Below are 27,572 nucleotides of genomic sequence, written 5' to 3' on the forward strand. Positions count from 1 at the left end.
TATAGCCCGATGCCCTAATCCTGCAAAGGGTGGCCGCAGACAAAACGCCTCCAAGTCACTCTGTCACCCACCATTTGACTACCCTCCCCCCAGCTCACCCCCCCTCCCCAAAAATAATTCCTGCAAAATCTTTTCAAAATTGAAGTGTATTTTGATATCACACTTATCTGCCACATCTGGGGTGGTGATATGGTTTTTGGTTATCTCTGCTGGTTGTGACTCAGGAATTTGCCAAGCCCTTGTCCTGAAGCTGGGCAGTGGGCAAGTGCCGTTTCAGTGCCCCAGGCGACGTTCAGTGTCTTGGTGAGTTGGTGGTGTCATGGAAAGTGCTTAACGTGTTGGTTCTTGCTTGGTGTGTGCAGTCTTATTACAGTTTTGAAATTTTGTCAGTCTTATTGCACATAAATCAAGTTAATCTGGATTTTGAGCTAATTTGGTTATCAGATATTTACTGTTGGCTGATTGCATTTTTCAGTTGCCTGATAACACCAATTTTGACCTTATCAGCAGGTCAGTTGAGATCATGTCTCGTGGTGTGGCTTGTCAAGACGGCCTAGTTTCCAGATTTTTCTTCAGCCTGCCGTCCTTCCAACCAAGATGTTTTACTTGTTTTAATATGGCATTATAAGGACCAGAAGGCAACAATTTTGAATGCGGTAAAGGTGGTTTTGGAGAAACTGAAGGAAGGGTGCTCTTACCGAGAAAAAATAAAACAGCCAAATTCATGATGCTTGGACACATTGCATTTTGGAGTCACAGACAAAAGGAATGTCAACAGGCCTTTTCAGTGATACCTTGCCTAAGACCTCTTAGCCAGAGACTAAGATAACTAGTGAACAGAAAGTATGGCTCACACCTTCTGCAATTGTTGTTTTTCTGTACTGAATCATTTCATACTGGAGAGGGGTCTTTGTGCATTGGCACCAATATAACAGGTGGCTCTGCTGTCTGGTTATGCAAATATCCCTCAACTTCCAACATACTTTCCAAAGAAGGCTGGTGGACTGCAGGAACAGGGCAACTTTACCCTGCAGTCCACTTGGCTTAAGTCCAGACAAGCCTTGGAGCACAGTGTCCCTCAACTTCCACTCCCCCAAGATGAAGCTGGGGGAGCGCAGGAATAGAACTGCTTCACCCTGCAGTCCACTGGGCACAAGTCCAGATGTGCCTGGGGCCACAACAACCATATCATCTTGTCATAAAATTTCTTCTGTTGTCACTGCTCTCATGGTCTAGTTATTAATCTGTTATTTGACAATGCTTTTATTATGAAAAGAATATGTACAATTTCTTAATTACTATTTACAAGACTATACATAATCTTTAATAAAATAAGAGCATATTTTATAGATAAGCACACAACTCTCTTACATGTGCACGAGGGGACATCTCCCTATAAGCTCATGGGTGGCCATCTTAACAGTATTAAACGTACCCATAAGAGATAACCTAATGACTAACCCTCAGATCTGGCTGACATCCTGTTTAGTTAATTCTTGCTGCTGCCAGACAGTCTGGTGTTGGAGAGGGATGCCTTTATGTGATGGCACTGATGTAACCAGCTGCCTCCACTGCCCATTATGCAAACATCCCTCAACTTCCTTCCTATCCCCCCAAAAGGAGGATGGCAGGCTGCAGGAGAGGGGCAACTTCAGCCTGCAGTCTGTCAGGTTCACATCCACACAGGGTAAACCTGGAAACTTGACAACCACCACCAGGTGATTTTCCTCAACTCAGGAAGGGTACCTCACACTGAAAGAGCTTATTAAGGCTGTATAGAACCCCTCTAGTTCAGAGTCTACCTTAATCTTAATACAATCATCAGACAGCAAGAATAAAATGAAAAAGATGTCTCCGAGATCAATGGGTCAAGCTCTTTTTCTTTGGGTCAGGATAGCCAGTCAAATAAAATTAATATAGTATATAATTTTCCTGACTCATACAGTGCCACTGAGGTGTTTCTTTACAGTATTTTAAAAAATGGCATAAATATGACAAATTATACAAATTAAGTAATAATTTCCAAACTATGAACTCAACACAAAATTATTAAACCAGTGCAACTTAAGTGCATTATTGTAGCACTAAGCAGCACTTACTATACATTTATCCTCAACAGTATGATGATGTATGATTTATCTGTACTTGCTACCTCCAGACAGTTTACCTAATTCCGGGGAAAGCTTTCACAATAGTAAATAATGTGCCCCTACACTCATGTAAACATGAACCTGGAGGACTGCAGGCTATAGTTACCCTTTTTCTGCAGTCCACCATCCTTCTTTGGAGAGATGAGGAAGGAGGTGAAGGACATTCATATAACAAGGTAGCAAACTGCCTGGTTATATTAGTGCCACCACATGAAAGCATCCCTCTCAAGCAAAAGAGTGAAAAACAGTATCCACATAGTACAGTGCAGCCTCCCAAATCCCATTACAAGATTTTCAAAAACCTCCACTCTTCACAATATTTTTTCATGCAGTAGGAAGGTGTTGATAGAATCTCCTCACACACTCAGTGCATATATGTAGGCAGAGATTAACTAGTATAACAACTGATAACATATCACTGATACAATGTTCACATAGTTTATTTGTGGTCCCTGTTCGTTTCAGCCATAACGTCCACTGGCAAACGGCCAAATCACCTAACGGCCTAAATAACCAAACTTCATTGAGATGACATTGCTGAAGTTAGTTTAGGTTAGGTTAGGTTACGGCCTAAATGACGTACAACCAAAACGACCAGGACCCAGTTTATTGCATTAACTCTTCATGGTATTGTAGGTTTTTTATTTTTTTAATAAGATTTTGTATTATAAGTTGATTTTATTTTCCAAATTATTCCATCATCAGTAAAGCCTTTGGATCCACAGAGTTCGAATATGAGACTTCAAACTGTACAGTATTTCCATTATAAAAGGTTTCTCCAGAGCTAAATAATCTGGCAGTGGCAAGCTTAAAATACATCATCATACTGAAGGGGTTAAAATAATTACTGTATTGTACTTCCATAGGTAAAATTATTTTGATTTGTCCGAGTGTAATTCAGTGTGACTGCATATAAATCATTACATGTCAGTTACAAGCCAAGCTGTAGGATAATGCAAGGGTGAATACAAATATCTCTTTATTTCACATTTATGAATCATTGGCCATTACTCTCAGTAGAAGAATGCTATGTACAACTGTATATTATCATACATTACAGGCTCACTCATAAATACAAAATTAAAAAAGCTGCTTGAGTTTTTTTGTTTCCACGGAATTTAACATAACATTAAAAATTCGTAACTCCAGGATCGTCCAGAAATGCATAGGTCAATACAAAGCCACTAATCATAACTATTTTGTACATATTTTAAAGTGCTTCCTTGTCCAAGGGTAATGGAAAAAAAAAAAAATCTTACCAAATTATAATCACATACTGTATTTATAACCAATACTGTAAACATTCATTCCTTTGCTTAATGTATTACAAAATAAATAGAGCAAAACTATTTACTTAATTAAGCTGATAACTTTGTATTTTGTTGCAGGAATTCAGAGAAACTACTCTTTATTATATTTACGTATGAACCAAGCATTCAAAATCAATCATTCAAATTATAATTTTCCCATGAAAAGAAGGGGGGAGGGGGGGAATCCGCTATACAAAGATTTCATAACACAACTTCTTACAGAGCTATCCTGAGACTCCTTGGTTCCATCTTTTAAAAAAATGAACAGTTTCACCAATCATACCATACACTTTGTATAATAAATATGTATAAACACTTCATACAACACTCGAACCCACTACATTCACTTCATGCTTCAGTATACTTTTATTTTTAACAACTTCTATTTATGTGTTCGAAATCTAACTGGCCACGTGTCCATATACAACACGGAGGCCTTTTTCCGCGGCGAGGCCCTTCGGTCACAGGCTGCCAGTGCCGCCAATTTCTCACTTGTGGTTTGTTCCAGGAGGCTGAATTCATGCTTCTTCCAGCACCCTGGCTTCTTTGGTTCAATATCGTCCCACCCGATAGCACTGTCATTATCATCTGATGTATGTGAGGGCACAGGCTTCTTTTTCTTTTGCGCCTTCGGCCAGCCAGTCAAATTCTTCCTACGTTTTTTAGCACTACGGGTACGTTTAGGTTCACTAACTATAGAGCCGTCAATAGTTTCAGAGTCACACAGAGACACGCACTCCGAGCTTGCCTCTGTGTTATCGTCAGCACTAGAAAACTCATCACAAGAGGCTCTGTCCGTGCAAACACAAAAAAAGGAATCTTCAATCACCTCTGATGCTTCTCTAGCCAATATGTTTTCAGGTATTAGAAAATCTTTCATGTCATCACACAATCCAGCAATAAACACTGGGTCCACCTCATGTGCAAAGGGACTTTCAAACAATTTCACTTCCTTAGTACTTGCATCCCCAGCTTTCTCAGGTTTTGTCGCTGCTATGAGCCTCTTTTTCTTTCCTCGCTTCTTTGGAGGAGTCTTTTTCAAATCGTGCTCTTCACCCTCCTTACACTCCTCACTCGGACTGCTTGCTGGCTTCTCATTCTCTATTCCGATTTCAGTTTTCATTACGTGGTCAATGTGCATTGCTAATATAGCAAGTTCCTCAGTAGATTCAAAAGACTCGGGAGGCTGCATTCTGGTGGAGTCAGCTCCTGGGGTGCTCGTCCCATCAGAAGAAGCCTCGTCTATCTTTACTGGGGTTGATCTACTCTGTTTTACATTCCGAGTCTTTTTTGCAGGGATTATATCAGAGAATAAGGCCAGAGTAGAGGGATGGCATCTGGGGGATTTTCTGACCAGGTCTGCAAGATCATTCTTCTTTTTAGAAAGTAAACCCTTTTTATAACAAAGAAAATCCCTCACATATTCCTTTGGCATTTCATAGGGTAATACAAATCTAAGAGGGTCTTCTTCATAGAAGAATACATTCTCTGAAACACCATCAATTAGTCTCTGGTAAGTCTGATACCAGCTTTCTTGATCCGGAACGCCCTCAAATGAGAAGTAGAGGCCATGTAACTCACTGTCTGAACCAAGTCTTGTCTCTATGTCATCTATACACTCCCCGTTACCAGATGACTGGGATTTACACTCCCCATTACCAGATGATTGGGATTTACTCTCTCCATTACCAGATGATTGGGATTTACTCTCTCCATTACCAGATGATTGGGATTTACACTCTCCGTTACCAGATGATTGGGATTTACACTCTCCGTTACCAGATGATTGGGATTTACACTCTCCGTTACCAGATGATTGGGATTTACACTCTCCATTACCAGATGATTGGGATTTACACTCTCCATTACCAGAAGACTGGGATTTAGAAGAACCATCGGTGTTTTTATCGTGTACTTCTGAGGTAGTCTTTTCCCCAGACTTTTTTCTTTTATCTTCATCATCACTCTGCTTCTTGGTGTCTTTACTCTCATCATCAGGTTCACTTTTCTCCTCCTCCTCACTTTTTCGTATACTTTTGTGGTTGTCTGATGTCTTTTTCTTGTCATCCTTTTTACTTGATTCTTTCTCTCGCTCAGCTTTTTCAGAATGTTTTGAATGCTGACTCTTCCCATCCTCCGGCTCCTCAAGGATGGGCCCAGCGCTCCGTGTTACTCTCCTCCTCAAATCAATCATGGTGGAGCGTTTCCTGGTTGCTGTCCCTTCCTTTGGCCTGGATTCCTCCTTCTTCTCTGGCTCATTGGTGTCCTCGTCATCCACCTTGGAACGTTCCTTCTCCCCACTTGTGGTTGAGGAGGAGCGCCTTAACCTCTCTGGGGTCTCCTGGAAGTGATAATACTCCCGATTATCCCTCAGAAACCTCTCAGCGTCAGAAAGCCTCTTACGCCCAGCTTTGCCGCTACTGCTGGGACAAGAGCTGGTGTCTGAGGAGTGTTTGCAGCCGTCCTTCATCCGTCCGCCTCTGGGCCCAACATGACTTGAAGTGCTAACACCAGGGTTGCCCTGAGGAATAGTGGTGCTGATAGGAAAGCCAAAGAAATTCTCGTCGTCGTCGTCATCATCATCATTGAGCATTGTTAGGTCATACCGCGTTTTCCTTTTTCTACTACCAACTGGCCTCACTTGTTTTCTAGTCAAACACATATCATCTTTTATTCTTTTCACACTGGAGCGAGCATCTTCGTCTACCGTTCTCGACTGCTTGCCCTTCCCCTTGTTTCTCCCCCTAGATGAATTGCCGGCATCCTCGGACTCGTCAGAACAGTCACTCTTAGAATCCTGATTTTCTGTGCAATCACTTTCATCACTGTCACTATCAGAGTCTAGTTTATTTTTGTTTCTCATTATCTCTTCTTTTTCATTATAATACTGTTCAGTTTCAGAGATCAATAACCAGTCTGCCGTTTTCCTTCGTATTTTCGCCTTTTTACTTTCAAACTTTTTCCTATCGGCAGGGGAGATCTCAAGGAGGACACTAAAGTCTACCTTATCACCATTTTGTTCCACATTGCCATTGCTCCTTGAAGCAGAGCTGCAGTCACTCTCATCACTGTTGGCGCGGCTTACCCTGCGTCCCTTCACTTTGTGCGCTCCATTCACCAAATCCGAGCTCACTTCACCATTATACTTGGCACTTATGTGGGCAGTGGCCTCATCCAGCAGAGGCTCACCATTCTTTGGCTTTCCCTGTTTAGCAGTTTTGTCCACCATATCGAAATAAGGAGACTCATCTGCAACACTGCGGGAGTCAGACACCTCAGACTCAGATTTGTCTGACCGGCAGCTGCTCTTACGAGTTCGTGTACACCTCCTAGGCCTGGCGATAGGTTCAGACTTCAATTCCAGTACATGATCAAAGTCCGCACTGTTAAGCCTTTTTGATGCTCGACTGCTCCTCTTATGGCAAAAGGAGTCGAGTTTTGCATCACTATCTTGAATGAGTCTAACCATTTCTTTACTTTCGTTGGAGATCAGTGTTGGACTAGGATGAGATGATGATGATGATGATGCTGGACCTGGCGAAGGAGACTCTGGCAGATACGCAGCTGACTCGACAGATTCCCGTGCTTCTGCCTTTACTTCTTCAGTGGTCACTGGCTCCTGTTTTATCTCAGGTAAAGTAGCTGCAGTCTTGGCTACTTCAGGAAAGGAGGGTTCATTCACCAGTGCATCTCGAGTTTCAGCATGAACTTCTTGTACCTGAGAAGGGTCAACTATCTCCTTTTTCACGTCCTTTTCCAGGGGTGAGTTTTTATCTTCTAATACAGTGTCTTGCTCCTCCTTGACAACGAGGGCTTCATCCAACTGTTTCTCGGCATTATTATTCTCTGCTGACTGGACAAGTATTGCAACTGTTGACTGATTCTCACTTTTCTCAGGTAGCTTAGGAACACAGGTGTTTGCTGAATTGCCCTGAGGATGTGCTGTTTTCAATACTGAATCCAATAACACAGATGAAGAGGATACAGCTGAAGAAGAGACTGCTTGAGGAGAGACAGCTTCAGGTACACTGCTCTGAGGCTCACTGGTCTCAACTTTACTTGTGGATGCTGTACCTTCAGAAACTGTGGCGGGGCCAGCCTGTGTTGCTACCACATATTCCGGGTCCGATGCCTCTGTCACAATAATACTGGGCACTAAGTGTTGAGGTACTGAGGCTGCATGCAGAGTGGGTTCAGGTGTAGTAGTTGTGGCAGTCCGGGCACACTCAGGCTGTTGAGGTGCGCTAGCAGGGCCGGGCAGGTGCAGAGTGGAGTGGATGGCAGCGTTAGAGCTTGGTTGGGGGCCACCTGGGAAGACAGTGTTACTGGAACATTCTATGCCCTCATCCTTCCCTGCCTTTGGTGTTGCTATGCTTGGCCCAGAGTGAATTGTTTCTCCAATCTAAAAAGGGGAAAAATGCCCATGAGTTCTACATATACATAATTTAACACTATCACAGCTATTCAGTCAAACATGAAAATATTACTTATCTTGATCTTATTACAGTACTTTAAGTGTTGAAGTTAGGGTTACTCTCTCTCAGTGTAATATCTCATCAATTATATATGATTCAAGTGTTACACTATGACATATTCATATAATCCATGAATAACACTTTCCTTCCACAAATTAATGTTATCTGCAATTTTTGGTCCTCAGCTATCCTTGACTCACTATCAGCGGAGATGTATATATTTCTTATGGAGAGTAATAAACCATTAACTCTTGGCATTACTACTTCAAACAAGATTTTACAAGTGTTGCAAAATTATTTACTGTTCATTTGTCATTTCCTTTTTTGTACAATGCAACACTATTTAGCAGAAATGGATCGGGATTGTAATAAGGATAATGCTACTTCCTATTACATTATCATTAACTCATACAGTTTAAAGCAAAATACAACTACTGTGTTTTAAAATTCAATCCACAAACACATTCACCAAGCTGATAATGTGCAATCAAATAAGCTAATGCAGTAGAGGCACACTCTGCATTTGAAATACGTTCTTAACCATGCACATTGGAAAGACCTTTTTGCAATGTAAGTGTGGGTGACTCAAACTCCCATTCTCATCAGTGTCCTCCCATGCTATAGATGCCAAATTTCACCAGCAGGAAGAAAATACCGCAAAACCTCAGTTACCCAGATACCCTGAAGGAAGAAGGCTTTGATGTCAGTAGTGTGATGGTAAGGGGAGGTGGATGAAGTTGGATGAGGGTCCCCAGACTGCAACTGCAACCTGTCACCCTCAGTATTTCTTTTAGAGCACAGAAAACAGTGGACACATTGGTAAAATTTTGGCTATTCCAGCATCAACAATATATGAGGAGAATATTAGACTGAAGCATCAAGGATACATGACGAGAATGATATTTGGATTGCAAAAGAACAAAAGTCATTCAAAAGCTGCATGACTGTTAACTGATGATTCATTACACTAGTTAAAATGGCTGCATGGAGAGAAGCAAATCGTGTTAACCTTAACCCGTACTTCATTTCTGGAGGTTATTACAAGACTAATTTCACAGTTTATTACAGGACTAATATCACAGTTCACGGCCGATACATTTTTTCATTCATATAGAGCCTTGTACCATCTTTTATATAAGTATCTGCATGGCAAAAATAATCTTCAGGAGCACTACAAATAATTACTTTGTCCTATAAAAAATGTCCTAACAACATTGTACAGTTTTTTATACTTTATTCCAAATAAGCATCAGCATGCTTGTTGCCAACTCTACTGATTAAACTGTGTTCTGCTCATATTAAATAAAATGTGGACATCTTTACTACGAAGTCAATGAGTAATATTTTTGCACAATCAAATGCTTCAAACTGTGTCAGTAAGAGTGGAAGCTTTAATACAATCAGTTAAATTAACGGTAACATACTTTAAGCAACAACTGCAGTGCTATTCTTTTCACACAATGCTAAAAAATTAATGCTACAAGAATTTCTTAAAAAAAAAAAAAAAAAAGTGAAAGTAAACTATACAAACTTATTTCAGCAAAACATGCCTTTGTAAAGCATAACAAAACTGCCAAGCTCACTTCAACAAACTGTACACAAAACCTCAACCTGGAAACATAATATGAATGAAACTGAAAATCAAACACAAACACTAGAACAGTTAACACTCTGTGAATGAATATCAAACACAAACACACTAGAACAGTTAACATAGGAAGCACAAACGTAAACATCACACTTGCTGACAAAACTTAAGTTCCAGAAAAATAACTTAGATAAAATAATACCAAATCATAAGAAAAAATGATAATAATAGACGTACTTACCTGTAGGGGAGCAGCCTTTAAGGTGCGCATACATGAAGAAATGTGTAGTAAGTGAAATGTACTGTTGTTCTGATACATATATTTTTTTCTATCATTATTTAATAACTAATATGCAACTGTGTTTCATGTTACATTCCACCTCATTATATACAGCCTTAAAAAACAGTTCAACTCCCTCAATATCACCCAAATGAGGGATGGTGGACTGCAGGAACAGATCAATTTCAGCCTGCAGTCCAACAGGTTCATGTGTAGATGAGCCTGGGGCCACAGCAACAATATATAAACGTTAGCTACTGTCAGAAAACTTTTGAAAACACGTTAAATCAATATCTGTCAACTTAAGCCATACAAAGTTCAGTATAATGTCTGACTAAACACCATATTCATCATCAACATGTCAAGCCTTCTCAGTCAATCAATCAATCAATGTAGTTAAGTCATGCCTCCTCTTAAGGAATGCCAATACTGAGGATGGTCATGGTGCAGCTGATGATTTCTATGTACTGGAAGCTAAACCAAATGCCCAAACCAAATACTTATTCCCAACAGTTGCTGGAAACTGTAGGGAAAAAATAAACATAAGATGTGTAACCAGACTTCCAACAATTCCTTCCAATCATAAGTGAAAACAGCCACACCTGATCCTACAACCAAACCCAGTGAATGTAGTGACACCAGCCACTGAAGTAGAAGTGTTAAAAATTCCAGGCCCAAGATTACTACTGAACAAAACAACTGCAACAGCCATAATTTCAGCCAGGCAGAACAGTGGCAGGTCTTTCAGCAGGCACATGCACTACCTAGATTGACACTACTGAGGCTCAATTGTTGCTTAAAGTATGATAATTATATGCTGAGTGTAAATGATTATGAAAAATTACTTTCAGCAAATTAATACCGCTAAGACTAACCAGTGAGAATATTCTTTAAAGGAAGCAACCTTACTCAAGAATAGCTTCCACGTAAAGTACATTCTGTTACCAAACGTGATTCACATTTTGCTTTGTTTATCTTGAAGACAAGCAGTGTGCATACAAGATACACTCAAAGGTTGACTAATGCATCAATATAGCCTTAGAAGCAGCCGACTGCCATCCAATGTATTAAATAATTCATTATTGGACTATAAACTTTCAAAAGGCTGCTAATGACAGCTTACTTTGTAATGTCCTAACCATATACTTTCCCCAGTAATCAACCCTCATCTCTGAGATGTGAAGAAATGAAAATGAATTTTGTTTACCAATCTATACCAATGAAGAACTGAATACAATCCTTACACAAATATACTGCAGTATAATGCATCAGGTATATCAACTAACCTACTTTAAAATTAACTGTCATTATTAAACTGCACTGTACTTGATCAGAATACATCTCCCCTGACAGTGATTCTCAAAAGATAACAATATTATTTTATTTTTTAGAACTGGATCTACTGTCTACAGATGTTTCTGTAATCAGATAATTTTACACTATAATTACTTAACTGCAACAGATTAAGCTATGATAAACAGCATCATGCTAAAATTTCCTGCATTAGTACAAAATTCTATACAAAAACTGACACTTCTGCTCACTGTTTCTTCAGGGTACTGTTACATATTCAGTTTAAGCTTGTTATGTACCCTTCTGTCAATGTGCATGACACTTGGCTTCCACTTGTCAAACTAATATTCCACAGCTGTGAGTTGAGCAGGTCAGAAAATCCTAAGGCATCTCGTAAACCTGCTTTTGATCCTCTCAATATGTTACTATTATGTTCTACTTTTTGGACCATTTTAATGCCTATTTAAAAAGCATTAAAGGTTTCATACCTTTACTTGTGTTTAGAATTTAGATAGAGAAATAAGTAAAACAGTTGAACACAGGACATAAAAAATTTAATAACAAAATGGTAAACAATTCCATTCTTCCATACATGAAAACTGTTGGACACCAACAGTTAGAATCACAGGAAAGAAAAAATTGCAGTACTGTAATTAAACAATAATAAAATATACAGTCATCCCTCAATTATCCAATGTAATAGAGCCACAGGCACGTCCACAATGGGCTTCTCCCTTGGCCCCCTCTTTGTACATAACCTAACTTTGAAACCCACTGAAATAGGCCACTAGAGTACCTCGCACAACACATGTTCCTGTTGTTTAACACTACTCTTATCTGGTCAAGCAGACCTGTAAACCATAGCCAAGCAATTACCATGGTCAAGCATGGAAAATAAATCTCCTTTTAGATGCGGGAAGCCAACTATCCCACATCATTCTTACCAAGGATCTCCCGCTTCTTCTCCAGAGTCAGCACTACCCTCTGCCTTTTCCCTGGTGGAGGGGGCCATCATCACACACCCTAGGAAGAGGCATGCAAGGAATAGCAAGGTCTGAAGCAGGCAGAAACAACCACACAAGCCACCACAACAACTGTCCGAGAAGAGCTGTTCACTAAATGGTCGCCGGGCAGGAACTGGGAAATGAGGGGGTCTCTATTGGAAGCTGGATGAACTGCCGAGCTAGACAGCACAGCGCCACCAGGCTATTCCCACCCGGGGCAGGTGAAAATGTTCATGTGGCCATAATTTCTACCCAGATGTAAGCATTTTGTCCAGATAAAATGGAAAAATGTAAGTTTAATGGATTAATACAGCCAGATCACGGCATCCGGGTAATGGATGGTTTGGATAATGGACATTCGGATAATAGAGAGATTACCGTATATGTCTGGCAGTCTGGACGTTGCTACTCCTCACCTTGCCCCTAAGGTGGCAAAGGAGGTCCGGATGATGATGATGTATATATACTGTATATATATATATATATATATATATATATATACTGTATATATATCTATCTATCTATTGCCAGACACCTCAATCCTGTCTGTATATATATATTGTACGAGGTGGGGGCGCTCACCATCCACTCACTCAATGCAGTGCTGCTGTCGGGTGTGTGCCCTTTCCTCTCCTCCATCCTTCTTTCCTTCCATCCTCTTCTGTCTTCCTTTACTTCATTCTTTCCTTGTCCTTCTGCCTACAGGTAACTTTACACTCCCTCTTCTGTCTTTCTTTCCTTCATTCTTTCCTCTTCCTTCTGCCTGTGAGTGACTCTACACTGAGTGACAAGCCAAATGGTTTCCTGTACACCAGGAAACCATTTACTACGCTGGATGGTAACCATATAAGCAAATTTTGATGCCTGGTGGTTCAGTGAGTAATTATTGCGCTCCAATTGGATTGAGCCGGTGAAGGTTTGCATCCAGGGGGTGGTTGGGGTTGATTGCTCATGTGGTGCCACTCAGGGATGAGTGAGGCTGGTGACTCTCATCTTAAATATCGGGACCAACTGCTTAGCCCCGGGCTCCTACGCTCCTCATGGGGCAATGCAGGATTGGATGATGGATGGATGGATATATATATATATATATATATATATATATACACACACACACACATATAAAACGTAAATAGAGTTACTCTGTTTGACGTATGCTAATGAAAAACAAAACAGACAGCTCAAAGTAGTAAAGTATAACGCGGTATTAGGCACATATGCACCTAAGTACAGACAATTGGGTACTGAAAATTTTCCTCTCAATTTTAAACTGTAATGAACCTAGCAGACTACCTTATAGCACAGCATACAATTATCAGATCTTCCCATATCTTTATTTTTCTGTTGGCTATACATCAGCATTTAATCTCCTCAGGAATAGATAAATGAGGATGATGACTGTCTACTTGCATCACTATGAAATTACTTTTCAGCAGTTGAGAAAGTGACAGCTGCATGTCAAAGTGTAACAGATACAAATGAATCATTCAGGCACGTAAGCAATGCTCCATTATAACCACATCCACATTGTTAAATGAACTTTGCACCCTTAGGGAAGTAGGTCATAATACCAGCTAAAATGCCAGAATCACACGAACCACACCACTCACACGAGAGCTGGCAAAGACCTATAAAAATAAACTACAGTAGGATAAAAATATTTTTAAAATTCAGCATTTTTTTCCATTAGAAATATTTTCCAAAGTCTCAAGGATTCCTTAAAATTAGGGTACACTAAATGTTCTTCCACATACGGTAATATCACTAGACCAATCTTTCTAAAGACTCACCCAACCATTAGCATAATATAAATATTAGAGTTATAGCATGCTTCATGACTCAATTTAATCTTTGAAAGTAATGTGGGATGACCAACTCTATGCAAACAGAAAGATCCGACAAGTAAGAGCAACATAAAAGATCAAAATCTATGACGTTCTATTATTACACAATGTTACTAATGAATGTAAAAACTTCAATATATAACAACTTAATCCATTACATAAAAAAAAAATAAAATAAACATGCAATCCTAAGGCAATAAAATAAATGCACTATGAAGCAAACCATAGAAAAGGAAAACAAGGAGATCACTTTGCTATATATATATCTTTTAGTACACAGACTAGAGCAGCAAATAAGGCTGATAATGGAAATACTGTAATTAAACTCACCAAACATAAAAAGATAAGTAAATAAATAAATAAATGTAAGTGAAAAAGAGATACAAGCCCATACCAACTAAAAACATACAAACCTCGAAGACAATTTGCTTACGCAGTCGCTTATTTTGGACGCTGCTTAAACTGGCCGGTTGTCTCTCTGGCTGCATCAATCCACTAAACCTCATTTGGATGCAGCAAATAACTAGGGTGTGAGGGAGGAAAGTAATTATATTAGACAAATTATACCATCATGACTATCATTCAAACCTCCTTTCCCATCCTGGGGTGGGGTGAGGTGGGGTCCAAACAGCCAGAAAAAAAACTGATAATGAGATACTAACCAAAGTTTGTCTAACTGACTGAACAACACTCCCACTCATTCATCAATCAAGCCCCTCGAATCCTGGCTCCACCTGAACCATACAAACATATTCCACATAGCTTCACATTCACTGATATGATAAAGTGTCAATACAATGACTGTCCAGTTACAAATGGATGCCAAACCATGATCATAAACTTCTCACATAATTCATCCAGCCAGCCTCTTCTCATTTCCCTGGCCTCATCAGTTACCATACCTCTTTCTCACACACTCATTTGTCATATTTATCCATATTCTTCCTGGTCTACCATGCCTCCTCCCGCATTTCCAAAACAGAAGTCAGTATTAAATCAGTCCCCCATTATCACACTGTAAACTACCATTATGTGAATTTGTTCAACATCACATCAGTCAATACTGAGAAGGAAGCAAATGGTGTACAATGTTAACAATGAAGTTGATGACATTAAGTAACACTAACTCTCCATCTCAAAAAAGAAAAATCACAGCATTCTTCCAATTTATTTGTAAATTTCCATTCATATATGCTTTCTAGCAACTTTATATGGAGACCCGACTAAGATCAAACAAAGGAAAGTACTTCTTATTTAAAAAAATAAAGGGGGGGGGGTATGAACCATCATTCCCGGAAGCCTCATGTGTTCTACAGATAATATTTACTACACAAACGAAATAAGCTTTTAATGACAGAATATGATTAGATATACAGTACCTGGAAATGCATGTAATCATTAAAGACCTATTATGCCAAAAATTCCCACAAAATAACCCAAAACCTATCCAAGATTTTTCACCAACTGGTATACCCTCACCACTAAATCACCAGGCATCTCATACGGTACCTAAGCATGCAAAAGACACTAAAACATCACGTCAACCGGTCTTTTAGTGCCCCATCAGGAGTGCTGAGGCCCATAGCTACACCTCTCAGTTTAGCCTTTTATGTAGAAAGTGACCAGTTTCTCACCTAAAAGTGGCAACATGTGTGCAATAAACCCCAAGCACCTTTCTGGAAAAAAAATATCTTATGGGCCTCACCTGGCTGGAATGACTTAACCTACCTGACCAAAAGGCACCTATCTGAGGGAAAAAAAAAAAGAAGATATATCACTCACTCACCTGAAAATCTTGTTTTTGTCCACTAATGAGTTCATCAAGGAACACGTAGTTGGAGCTATTGCTGACAAAGGCAAGATGTGACTGGGACTGGAGGTGGAGTTTTAGGCATGTGTAGTTGGTGGAGCACAGCTCACAGTACCCGCCCCCCTCCTTCACTCTTGCCCCGCCACGGTTACGTTCTTTACGTCTGGGGATATTTATGATTACAACTGCTGCCATACTACAATTTTTACTTCATATTTCAAAAGAAAATACAGTATGAGTCTTAAAACAAAATTAAAATAAAAAAAGAAAAAAATCTAAGTGGGACAATGAGGCCAAAATGAGGATGATGAATACCAACTACAATAAATGAATGATTAAATAATAAACAAAAACTTCATAAGAATTTGGCCTCATACTCTTCAATATTGTGTTTATTGATCAGAATGCTGAAGAAAAAGGAAAACTTCACAGAAAGTGGCAGTGGTTAAAACCAATCTTAAGAATCAACCATTATTCTCAGACAGCCACGTATTGCTGCATCAAAGAGAAAAATAAAATAGGCTGATAATTATCTACTTTTAAGTTTCAATCCTCGTAATTCTAGATCTTTCCCAGTGAAAATTTGTTAACTTTATATACAGGCTATGAAATACTGCTCTATATGATGAACAGAAATGGTTTTAATCTAAAAAATAGTAATAGTTTTGAAAATTTGTCCATGGAAATAGTTCTGTATTCAAAGCTGATGCAGATCTGGTAATGCTGTTTTAATGGAATTCTTACTGAAATGTGAACACTAAGTTCTGCCACTTTTAAACTTTCCCCTTCCTTGTTACTGGATCCTACTTCATCCCATCTTTAGGGGAAATAAAAATCATGATGACAATGATATGATGGCAATGAGTAAGAAAATGAAGATGACTGTAATTAATAATGAAATCTGCTGTGCTTACTTTTCCCTATGTTCGTCTCTTTGCGGGGATGAGGTTTTACGATTAGGATTAGGCTTGGCTTGTTTGGGGTCGGCAAAAGGCGATACTCCCACTGGGCTTGACAGATTCAGTTCAGGCCAACTGGACAGCTCCTTATACAGTGGCTTGTGCTGCCTGGAATATAAAACACAATTGCAACTTCATCTTTACGCACATGCACACACGCACACAACAAGCAGTACCTAGCTACAGTATTTACCTATTAATCATCCAGTTCACTTTGCCCCATGCTTGTACACATTGTCTGGAACTCGGCTTGACAGCTGCCTTCAAGGATTTAGTGGAAAGTACCTCTAACTACCGGAAAAGTTTCCCTTATACTGAGCCTTGGTTACAGAACTTGAATTTGCGAAAAATTTGAGATAACGGAATGGGTGTTGGCTGAATTAGTCCATTAAATTGGGCTTCTACTGTACTGTAACTGAACCACCTTTACTGTATGTCTCTCCTTGACTGAATAGAGCCATCTTCCAGTAGTGACAAAGACAGCCAATTTACTGAGACTTAAAGAGACTCTTTTTGCCAAGACACTATAAACACTGGTGGGCTCCTAGTCCAGCTGCAGGTTATATCAGTGGTTCTCATGAAATCCTGCTCTACAATGTACTACCATACTGTACAGGCTCAATCTGGTTGCAACACGTTAATTACCCACTAAACCACCCGCTGCCATAGGCTAACTTAGTTATATATATATCGTTACCACTCAGTGTAGTAAATGGCTTGTCAATTTTTAAGATTATAATTAAGATTAGACAACACCAGACATACAGACACAGCTCATATTACAGTCTATTATTACCACAGTAAGCATTCCTGACTGCTAACCTGTTAAATGGTTCTGTCTTGATAAATGGTTCCCTGAGGCGCTGTACTTTTGTAAAGTTGGTGTGGGTGGCAGTGGTGGTCTTGCTAACCGAGTTGCTGGTGTGTGTTCGTGGGGGTCGGTAGCGCTCACTCTCCTTCAATGCCGAAACCCACTTCAGCAGTTTGGCTAGAGGCCACACGGGGACATTCCAGAGGCGGGCATTTTCCAGCACATCGCTGGTGCCCGGCCGCCTCACACACGCCCGCTCCAGCAGCACCTCTGCCCTCGTCCTCTGGAGGTGTACACAAGTATGGGTCACCAACCAAGTTAAACAGTGTACATGTATGTGTCAGTGTGTGTTTTGTATCGTGATATAACCAACACCAGACTGACTGGTTAATGACTGTCATAATTTGTATCTTGTAAAAGGTGGATGGCTACCACTGCCCTCATGAGGTATTAGCATGAGAAAAATGAAGGTCAAAAGCAAAGATGGAGGCCCTTCACAATACTGTCAGATGAAGGATTCAGCCACATTTACAGTCAGTATCCAGGCTAAGACTATCATACAAGTATATCCATATCACTTCTACAATCTGTTCCATGGGATATGCTGAACTCATTAGCCTTGGTGGGTAGCCAGCCTACCAGAGGGAAAACTCCAAATCAATATTCAAGACTCTTGGTAAGGGCTGGTGACAGCAAGGGAACAAGCCCACAAAAAAAAAAAAAATAAATAAATAAATAAATAAATAAATATGCCCAGGAAACTAGTCGGTGGCAGAGCAGCAATGCCTGAGCTATGTGGCATTCAGTATAACTTTTAACTGATACAAAATAAATAAACAAATAAATAAGTCATATACTGTACACACGTGCAAGGCCAAGGCTTTAAAAAATGTGAATATAATCCTAAGTGACTGACAGCACTGCACTCACCACACGCTTTTTGCCAGTGTCTTCCCTTGGTGAATCTACTGTGAGGGGTGAGTCATGTGAAGTTGAGGCCAGCGAGGAGAGGGCTTGGTATGGGGTGAGGGGAGAAGCTGTCTGGATGCCACTGGGAGATGGCTGCTGTTCGCTGCTGGAACCACCACCAGCTTGTTGCTGCTGTTGTTGCTGCTGCACTCGGGAGCTTATCACATAGTTGATATCACGACTGAAGAACTCTTCAACAATCTGGTTTAAAAGTGATTATGGCAGTGTCAATGAATCTGTAATAACCATACATGTACTCTGTCATCTTGAAAATAGTGTGTAGTAATCCTTAAACTCCATAACGGCATGTATAATCTACAACAGCTAGTAATAATATGTTTAGTCCCTCTCCCACAGATCTAATTTTACATACAACCCATAAGTCTCAAGCAATACTGTAGCTATCTTTAAATCACGAAACTTAATACAATATCTCATTCACCTAGATTCCCCTGGACCGTACATCATCTTCAAACAGGTTCATCCAGTCAAATACAAGCGGTCCCTTACTTACAATCAAGTTATGTTCTGAGAAACTATTTGTATGTCGAATTTTTCATAAGTAAAAAATGCACTTAATACATCTAATCAATTGAACATCATAGCATAGCCAAGTCTACTATGCCTTTTAAACGTGCTTAGAACATTTACATTAGCCTACAGCTGGGCAAATTCGTTAACACAAAGCCTATTTTTTTAATAAAGTGTTGAATACTTCATGTAATTTATTGAATACTGTATACAGGTATACTGAAAGTACAAGATCGTAAAGTAAAAAATTCATACATGGAACGTTCGTAAAACAGGGACCACCTGTATACACAAACACAGCTCTGCCACACTGCTCAAAACCTGAAACCTGCCTTTAAATGTAAAAATGAGGAGGCGAGAAGGGGAACCATACATCAGGGGCTAATGAGAGTCTTCCACAATCTACGTAAACTACTGCAGAATCCTCGATACTGTCATTCCTTGATTTACAATCAACCGAGTTACAATTTCCTTGTTTAAGATGTATGCATACTTTGTCAATTCCTCAATATTTGATCTAATTATTCACATTTACAATGTACAGATCAGCCGTGTTTCAGCCAGCCAGCCACACCCACCACGACGGGCACTTGTCTGCACGAAGATGGCAATGTTGTGTTTACCATGCACAGAACACTGTTTTACCTCATCTGTGCACAGCCAAAACTCCTGCCACCTCCTCAACCACCCAAGTGAAGTCCCAGCGATTGTGCACTCTCCAAACTCTCTTACGAAATTTTGCAACGTACCATCCACTGGCATCGTAATATCATCACAGTGCAACACAAGTGTACTCAGTGCAGTGTTACAATCATTTTGGTGTGTTTCAGTGCCTGTGTTTTGTGTTTGATTTTGTGCTTAACACCTGAAAATCATGTCTGACATGGGTGGTAAACATGGTGCTAGTGTGCCCACTTTGGACAAGCCCAAGAGGGCAAGACAAGCCATTCCCCTCAACATCAAGCTGGAGATTGTAAGGCAGCATAAGGATGGCCAAGGGACCAATAGGACTGCCGATGTCATAAAGCTGCCCCAGTCAACTGTGTCAACAGAGATGACACAGGACCGACAAAGGAACCAATGTAGGTGAGCTCTCTATTTTTTTTTTTTTTTTTTTTTTTTTTTTTTTTACATGGGTGACTTTGCCAATTCCAAATGATGTAACTCCTTAATTATAATGAACATGTACCCTCGATTTATGATCAAATAATTTTACAATCTATCTTTACCACTTGATGCAACACACTTGTAAATCAAGGGCTGACTATTTAAAAATTAAAGCTCTGGTAATTAACAAATGAAATGCAAAAACACAAAGTTTATGTGCTGGTAACTTTCATCTGACAAAAAATGGGATTTCAGGTAAAAGTAATGTGTCTCAAGCATTAGTGAATTAACAACCGGTGCTTCTGAAAAACAGACTAGATTATTATTATTATTATTTTCATTCTTATTATTACACAAAAACAGATTTTCACTAGTTGTACGTATACCAGTACAAGTACCGGTATGTCATGAAGCCCAAATTGGTCACATAATATACGGCTATATACAAGACAGTTTGGTAAACTCACCCCTCCAAGATTCTGAATATCTGAAGTAATGGTGGCAGTGTTTTTGTTTCCCTTTATGTCTAAGTAAAACTTCTTGCTCAACAATGGCTTGTAAGGCAGTCTGCTGGCAGTCTTGTCACCTTGAAAAGAAGTACCGTAAGTAATTAGTTTCAGGGACCGGTAATAAAGTATATCAAACTAGAATAAGATCAGTCATTGTACAGTAAATGCATTGCTCATCTAAGCTTATTGGAAGGTTGTCATTGTACTTTCTGACCAACTGCCTGATCAATCGACAGGGTTAGCCCCGGCCTTAAAAAAGTGTACTGGTACCCGGTACCCAATTTTTTTTCAAGATTCCATATGCGTGCTACGAGCCAATTTTTTTTATTTCCAATTATTGTATTTTACATAACAACATGCAATAAAGTAGCTGTTTAAACTATCACCTAAAATTATTTACTGCAAATTGCGATACTGGCGATCCCTAAATCAAGTTTTTCCATGAGTTAACAGCCTAGTCCAATAATCTGATATTTGTTTACTGCCCAATGCAAGCTAATGTCCTGGAAGCTAACAAGTCAGCAGCATACACATGGCTAAATCATACAGCAGATCTGGCACAGGTATCCAGTGCAGTGACACATGAATATTTTACTCATTACGGGGGATCAATCATAGAAAATGCCACATCTTAAAAGCAAGGATAAAGCTTGACGATTTTTTTTTTTTTTTTTTTTTAACATGATTTAAAGGAAGTGAATCTGGCATAATACCTATCAAACTACTTTAAGTTTAGAAAACAGAGTTAGAATGGAACACAAATTACACTAGCAAGGGCTTGCTGGATTCCTTGATAATACTTTCAGTGCAGTGTACAGTAAAAGGGAAGATCCCATCACATATGAGGGATGGTGGAACACTGGCAGCAGCCTTGCACAGCTGACAGCCAATTTTTATCAAGCTGTTGCGGCAGAGTTGCCTTCATAAGGCCTTGTGCTGCACTTTCTGTCAAGCCTGTCACTTCACTGTGCAATGCACTCAGAAATGTACTGTATAGCCAACCGTACCTGAACCTTTAACATATTACTGTACAGTATATGGATGCTGATTACCACTATGCAGCTACATGAAAGCATTCACTTACATATTCCAGGAAATCAATGAAAAGTGAGCAGAAGGTAAATATCATTAAAATGACATTAATACCTTATGGGGAAAATTAGTTTAAGACCAGGGCCCCTATTCAAAAACGTTCCTAGGAAAGTCCTAAGAACTGCTCTCAGCTGGGACTGTGTCCTGGGAATCGATTCATAAACACTACCTAGGACGTACATGGCAATTCCTACGCAGGAATTTTCCCAAGTCCCAGACTTAGGAAAAGTGCTAACTGCAGCAATATTTTTTTTCGAAAATGCAGTTTTTGGCCAAGATAGAGAGATATATTATTTAGTAAAATACTCTAAGTCATAAAATGATTATAGAAATAATGTAGGTGGATTTCTTGATGAATGTAAGTATCTATTTTCCAGTTACATTTTCTTTTTTCTGTGGACGCTAGGCTATCGTGTATTGTAAACATACAGACGACGCGGGAGCATTCAACCTCGTTTGGCAACATATTCAGTACAGAAATGGAGACAATGGACATAATCTTCAACAGCACAACTAACATTCTTTTAAGTCCACTTTCACCGAGTATCCTAGCATCATGCACTGACCCTGGCCACTTGGCCAAACAGTTAATAATTCTGTACTTGGCATCAAAAACAACTTGTACATTAATGCTATGATACCGCTTTCTGTTCACATATTCTTCTTCAAACTCTTTTGGGGCTATTATTCTCACATGTGTCCCATCAATTGCTCCAACCACCCCAGGGAAGCCAGTAATCTCCATAAATTCGATTTTTTTCCTCTGTAGTTCTTAGGGGTCTGTGGGGAACTTCAAGAATCTACACATTATTTCACGACTGTAGAACACATTTAATGTCTGTGAGATAACTCTGCTGACTGTAGGCTCTGAGGGTCCCAAATCATCACTGCTGCATAGTTGCATTTTACCTGTGGCCAAATATCTCAACAAAATGATCACTTTCATCTCCGGGGTAAGTGCCTGGTTCCTCTCAGATGGACTTTGCAGGACATCTCTTACCAAGTCAGTAACAAAAATAATTCCTGCACGATCCAAACGGTATCTGCTTATCAGTTCTGCATCACTTAATTCATTCAACACGTCCCTACGTGGGCGAAAACTTCTCTGCTGACGCCTCGGAGCTTGTTGTTCAGCCATTTTCAGGTCCTAGGAATATTCCTAAGTCGTAAGTCACCTCCCTGGCTACACCTAAAATCTCCGTGTCTTAGGACCAGTCCTAGGACGTGGGAGCGTTTATAAACAAGTCCTGCGACTTGGGATCAGTTCCTACGACTTGCGACTAGTTCCTAGGTCCCAGGACCTTTTATGCATACGGGCCCAGAGCTCTCGAGAACTTGATCCTCATGACACTTCAAAGTCTGCTTATCACCAAAGTTTTTAATTCAGCAAAATTCCTACAAATAAGGTATATACATAAAAAAGAAGGCAGTGTTAACAAAGCTATGTACCCTAAAAAAATCTTTTAGAGATGGTCAGTGTTAGCTTCATCTGATCAATTACGAGAGCATTTATACTGTAATGCAAGTAAGGAAACACTTTATGGAAGCAACTGTTTACATTTTAATCGATTTAACTCCTTGAATCCAGGTGACATACTTTTATGCTTACTCCTGCTGCTACCTGATGATTTTATTCAACTTTCAACTCAGTGCATTAACAGGGCAAATGAAGACAACCTGTTTAGTTTAAAACTCTCCCAAACTGACTAAAATACCCTGGTGGTAACAAAAATACCGTAATACTAAATAAAATCACTACATTCAGGGCAGTTAACTATCTACTGCCATTTAGCAATATAGCTAACCCTCTAATATATAAAGGCAATGATGTAGAGAGTGAGAGCAGTGTGAGTATAAGTGGTTGGGGAATGGCTGGGAGAAGAAGAGATGAGAGGAGGGAGGAAGAGATCAGTAGGTCGGAAGTAGTGGAAGCGATGAAGAAGATTAAGCTGGGAAAGGCCCCAGGAATTGATGGAGCGTGTGGTGAAATGCTTAGGTATGGGGGTGCGATTGTTGTGGAGTGGATATGGAAGTTGTGTAGATTGGCTTGGGAAGAGGGAAGGGTTCCAGAGGACTGGAAATCAGGTATAATTGTTCCTCTGTACAAAGGAAAAGGGGAGAGAGAAGTATGTGGTAACCATAGGGGTATTTGCCTTCTTAGTGTGACTGGTAAAATATATGGTAGAATACTCATTGATAGGGTTAGGCATATGACAGAGGAGCTAGTTGGAGAAGAACAAGGGGGATTTAAGAAGGGAAAAGGGTGTGTAGATCAGATATTTGTTCTAAAATGTTTAGTGGAGAAGTATCTAGAGAAGGGAAGGAAAGTGTACGCTGCCTTGATGGACTTGGAGAAAGCTTATGACAGAATAGATAGGAAAGGTATGTGGAAGGTATTAAGAATATATAGAGTGGAGGGGAAATTGTTGAGTGCTGTGAAGAGTATGTACGAGGGAGCTAGGGCTACGGTGCAAGTGGATGGTGAGCTGAGTGAGTTCTTTGATCTCAATGTGGGACTGAAACAGGGGTGTGTAATGTCTCCATGGCTGTTTAATATATATATGGATGGGGTCGTAAAGGAGGTACAAGGTAGGGCAGTGGATGTGGGGGTGGCCCTAATGAATGAGGGTGAGATTTGGAAGCTTCCGGTGTTGCTGTTTGCTGATGATACAGTATTGTTGAGTGAAGATGAATGGGAGTTGCAAGGTTTGGTGAATGAATTTGGGACAGTGTGTAGGAGGAGGAAGCTGAAAGTTAATGTAAACAAAAGTAAAGTTATGGTGTTTGAGAGGAATGAAGTCACAGAGTGTGCAGTGAGGTTGGATGGTGAGGATATGGAGAATGTGAGTGCATTCAAGTACTTGGGTAGTGTGATGAGTAAGGATGGAACTTTGGGGGATGAAGTACGTGAAAGGGTACAGCAGGGAAGGAAGGTTGTTGGCACACTGAAAGCAGTGATGAGAAATAGGGAGGTGAGTATGGAAGTTAAGAAGTCACTGCATGATGGTATTGTGATCCCTACCCTGACGTATGGAAGCGAGGCGTGGACCTTGCAAGAGGGGAACAAGTCAAGAGTGAGAGCAGTGGAAATGAGTTACTTGAGAGGAGCATGTGGAGTGACATGGAGGGACAGGTTGACGAATGAAGAAGTGAAGGAACGTTGTGGGGTAGATGTGGATGTGGTTGAAAAGATTAGGAGAAATACACTGAGGTGGTTTGGACATGTGGAGAGGATGGAGAATGAAAGACTGACTAAGAGGGTGTATGTAGGTGAGGTGGAGGGAGGGAGAGGGAGGGGTAGACTGAGGATGAGGTGGAGGGATGGAGTTGAGAGGTATATGAGGGAGGGGGGGGGTGAGTTGGGGGGAGGGGAGTCAAATGGTGGGTGACAGAGTGACTTGGAGGCGTTTTGTCTGCGGCCACCCTTTGCGGGATTAGGGCGTCGGGCTATAGATAGATAGATAGATAGAATGATCTGATTCCGCTAGTTTCAAAATTCCTCTAAGCTAAGTAAGTATCTGAGGGGGAAGGGGAACACCAGTACTGTAGATATAAGCAGTTAAATATAAGGAAATACGCTACCAGTGCCTGTATATCCTCAACTAGGCTATTTACTGTCTCTACCACATTTGCTAGGTCAGTTGTGCAAGAAGACAGACAACTTTTCCATTGCTGCACAGGAGAAGTAGGTTATTTGAACTGATATCACACAAGGCCTTCAGTATTCTATGACTTGCACTGGTGAGGACACAGTGACCCAAGTTCCCTACTCTGTGCTAATATGCATCACCTCCACCCCAGAACGTACGGGCAGGCCTGATATTTAAAAAAAACAAAAAATGTGTCTTATAACAAATTACTACTGAAATTTAGCATTTTAGATGCCAAGACAGCCTACCCAAAAACCATCCACTCATCAGTTTGCCTTTATTGCCAGGCTTGGGGGGAGCTGGGCTATTTTAAAACTACCTTTCAACAGAAATGGATGTCAAAATTAAATTCCTATAATTACACCAAGGGCCACCAGAAAAACAGCAGTTTTCACCACCAAAACTTACTGGGTCTAATATGGTAATCAGACCATAGAGGGAGTGGGTACATCATTTTTATATGTAGCAAACACTGGACCTTTATTGAACAAATTTTCTTTAATCTACTGTAGGTATTTAACAAACAAGCTTAAAAAAGGGCAATTTATGACAATCACCTTTGAATCTAACCTTTTGTAACCGTGTCTACCTTAATATATGTCCTCTTCCTGCTTGTACCTACCCAATTGTTACCAAAACCAAACATATCAAGTAACACCCTATTGATTTATGCTTTTCTACACTGTATTTCTGGCCTACTTCTACTTCCTTGGTGCTTTGCACAAAGTATGGTAATTCAACAATAATACCACACAAAGCTAGTCATCAAAATACTGTGCAGTATTTGGATTGTCTAAATTCAAAGACATGACACTTATTCCCCTTTTCTACCCCCAAACAACCACTTAAACTACTTTATACCACAAAGTAAAGTTGGGTTATACCAAAACAATCCCAGTTTGCTGTTCACTACCTACTACACAAAAGACAACATTTTAGCACTATCATAATGCATTCCGCCATAATCCTAAATTATTTAGAAGTTGACTTCCTGTTCTGCCTTACAGTATGTATGGGCGAGCTAACTATCACTTCTGTGGCCTGGATAATCATGGTGTCTACCGATGCTGATCTGCTGACCTGGAGAAAGCTGTTGTTATGATGCCGTCTTACTGTACCAATTACTGAACGGATGTTTAAAATAAATGGGTTGACGTCTCACGCTGATGGAAAGGGAGGAAGGAGGACAAATACGGGCGTCATGAGGGAGTGAGGGAGGAGCGTGAGGGAGGGAGTGCGGGTCGGGTGTTGGCTGGCTGGCGTCCTTACCACCACCACCATTACGCTCTCCCCCTCTCAAATCCTCCATTACACCTTACAACACTAATAATATTTACCTTTGCGTTGAAACTTATGTCCTGTGCTCACTCTACCCTTTATCTGCCTCTTTTTAGAGGGAGAAACCATCGTCCGCAGACCAATACAAGTTTGTGTTGCTTCACAATCATTGAACCAAGAGGGCCGCGGGTGTTAGGCTTACTGCAGGCCTTTTGCAAATATTAGCGTTTCTACACTTTCTTCTTCGTTCTCGTCGTTCATTATAAACTCATATAACACTCTCACATCACTCACGTCTATATCAAAGCCGACATCTCACTTAAAAACGTAGAAAAATGGTATATATTGTGAAGGAAAGCGAGCGGCTCCCCAACACAGTATTGGTTACAGCCACAAACATCATCACTGCCATCTGTTGGTAAACAGCCAAGGCTTCATTTGAAAGTTTGGCTGCTCAACTTATAAACTTTTAACTCCATATTGACTCTATCACGTCATATTTACTTCGCAGAATACACAAATTGAACTATTAAATATTTTGAAATTATAACAGACTTTGATTAGGATGGGAATATTATTGAACGGGAGAGGGTTGGAGAAGTTACTTGGGATGGGTAGTCGAGCGGTGGGAGCGGGAGCTGTGGCGGAGTAGACAACTGAGTGCTGGCTGAGCGGAGGTTGGGACAGCACCAACCACGCCACTTCCTCACACCTCTCTCCAATAAACCACATTTTTGCAGTTCCTTTCCCAGTCCCACAATCTCATGACTATCAGTTTATCATTCTTGTAGCTAATTCATTTTGGTTTCAGAAATTTCTCTTCCTGATCCCCTGGAGTAATGTAGCCTTTTACCTATAGGATTAGTTTTTGCTTATATTACAGTTTGTTCGAAATCTTTTACAATAGCACAA

At 40.2% G+C, this 27,572-nt stretch overlaps 2 protein-coding genes across 2 annotated transcripts; both read right to left on the minus strand.

The window, feature by feature from the left end:
* Nucleotides 1-1,142: 1,142 nt before the first annotated feature.
* Nucleotides 1,143-15,807, minus strand: LOC145391833 (uncharacterized). Its single transcript, XM_080266321.1, has 3 exons — nt 15,731-15,807; nt 14,358-14,467; nt 1,143-7,862 (listed from the first exon to the last, which is right to left on the minus strand). The coding sequence occupies exons 2-3, from the start codon at nt 14,448-14,450 to the stop codon at nt 3,843-3,845; spliced, it is 4,113 nt and encodes a 1,370-aa protein (XP_080122447.1). The 5' UTR covers nt 14,451-14,467; nt 15,731-15,807; the 3' UTR covers nt 1,143-3,842.
* Nucleotides 15,624-26,789, minus strand: chif (DBF4-CDC7 kinase regulatory subunit chiffon). The gene is made up of 6 exons (XM_080266322.1): nt 26,720-26,789; nt 20,599-20,717; nt 18,455-18,694; nt 17,536-17,807; nt 16,669-16,821; nt 15,624-15,917 (listed from the first exon to the last, which is right to left on the minus strand). Exons 1-6 carry the CDS (start codon nt 26,787-26,789, stop codon nt 15,719-15,721), a joined length of 1,053 nt encoding a protein of 350 aa, XP_080122448.1. The 3' UTR covers nt 15,624-15,718.
* Between the last annotated feature and the right edge of the window lie 783 nt (nt 26,790-27,572).

This window comes from Coenobita brevimanus, chromosome 20 (genome assembly GCF_032717465.1).
Source record: "Coenobita brevimanus isolate Jiangsu-jjx chromosome 20, ASM3271746v2, whole genome shotgun sequence".
NCBI lineage: Eukaryota > Metazoa > Arthropoda > Malacostraca > Decapoda > Coenobitidae > Coenobita > Coenobita brevimanus.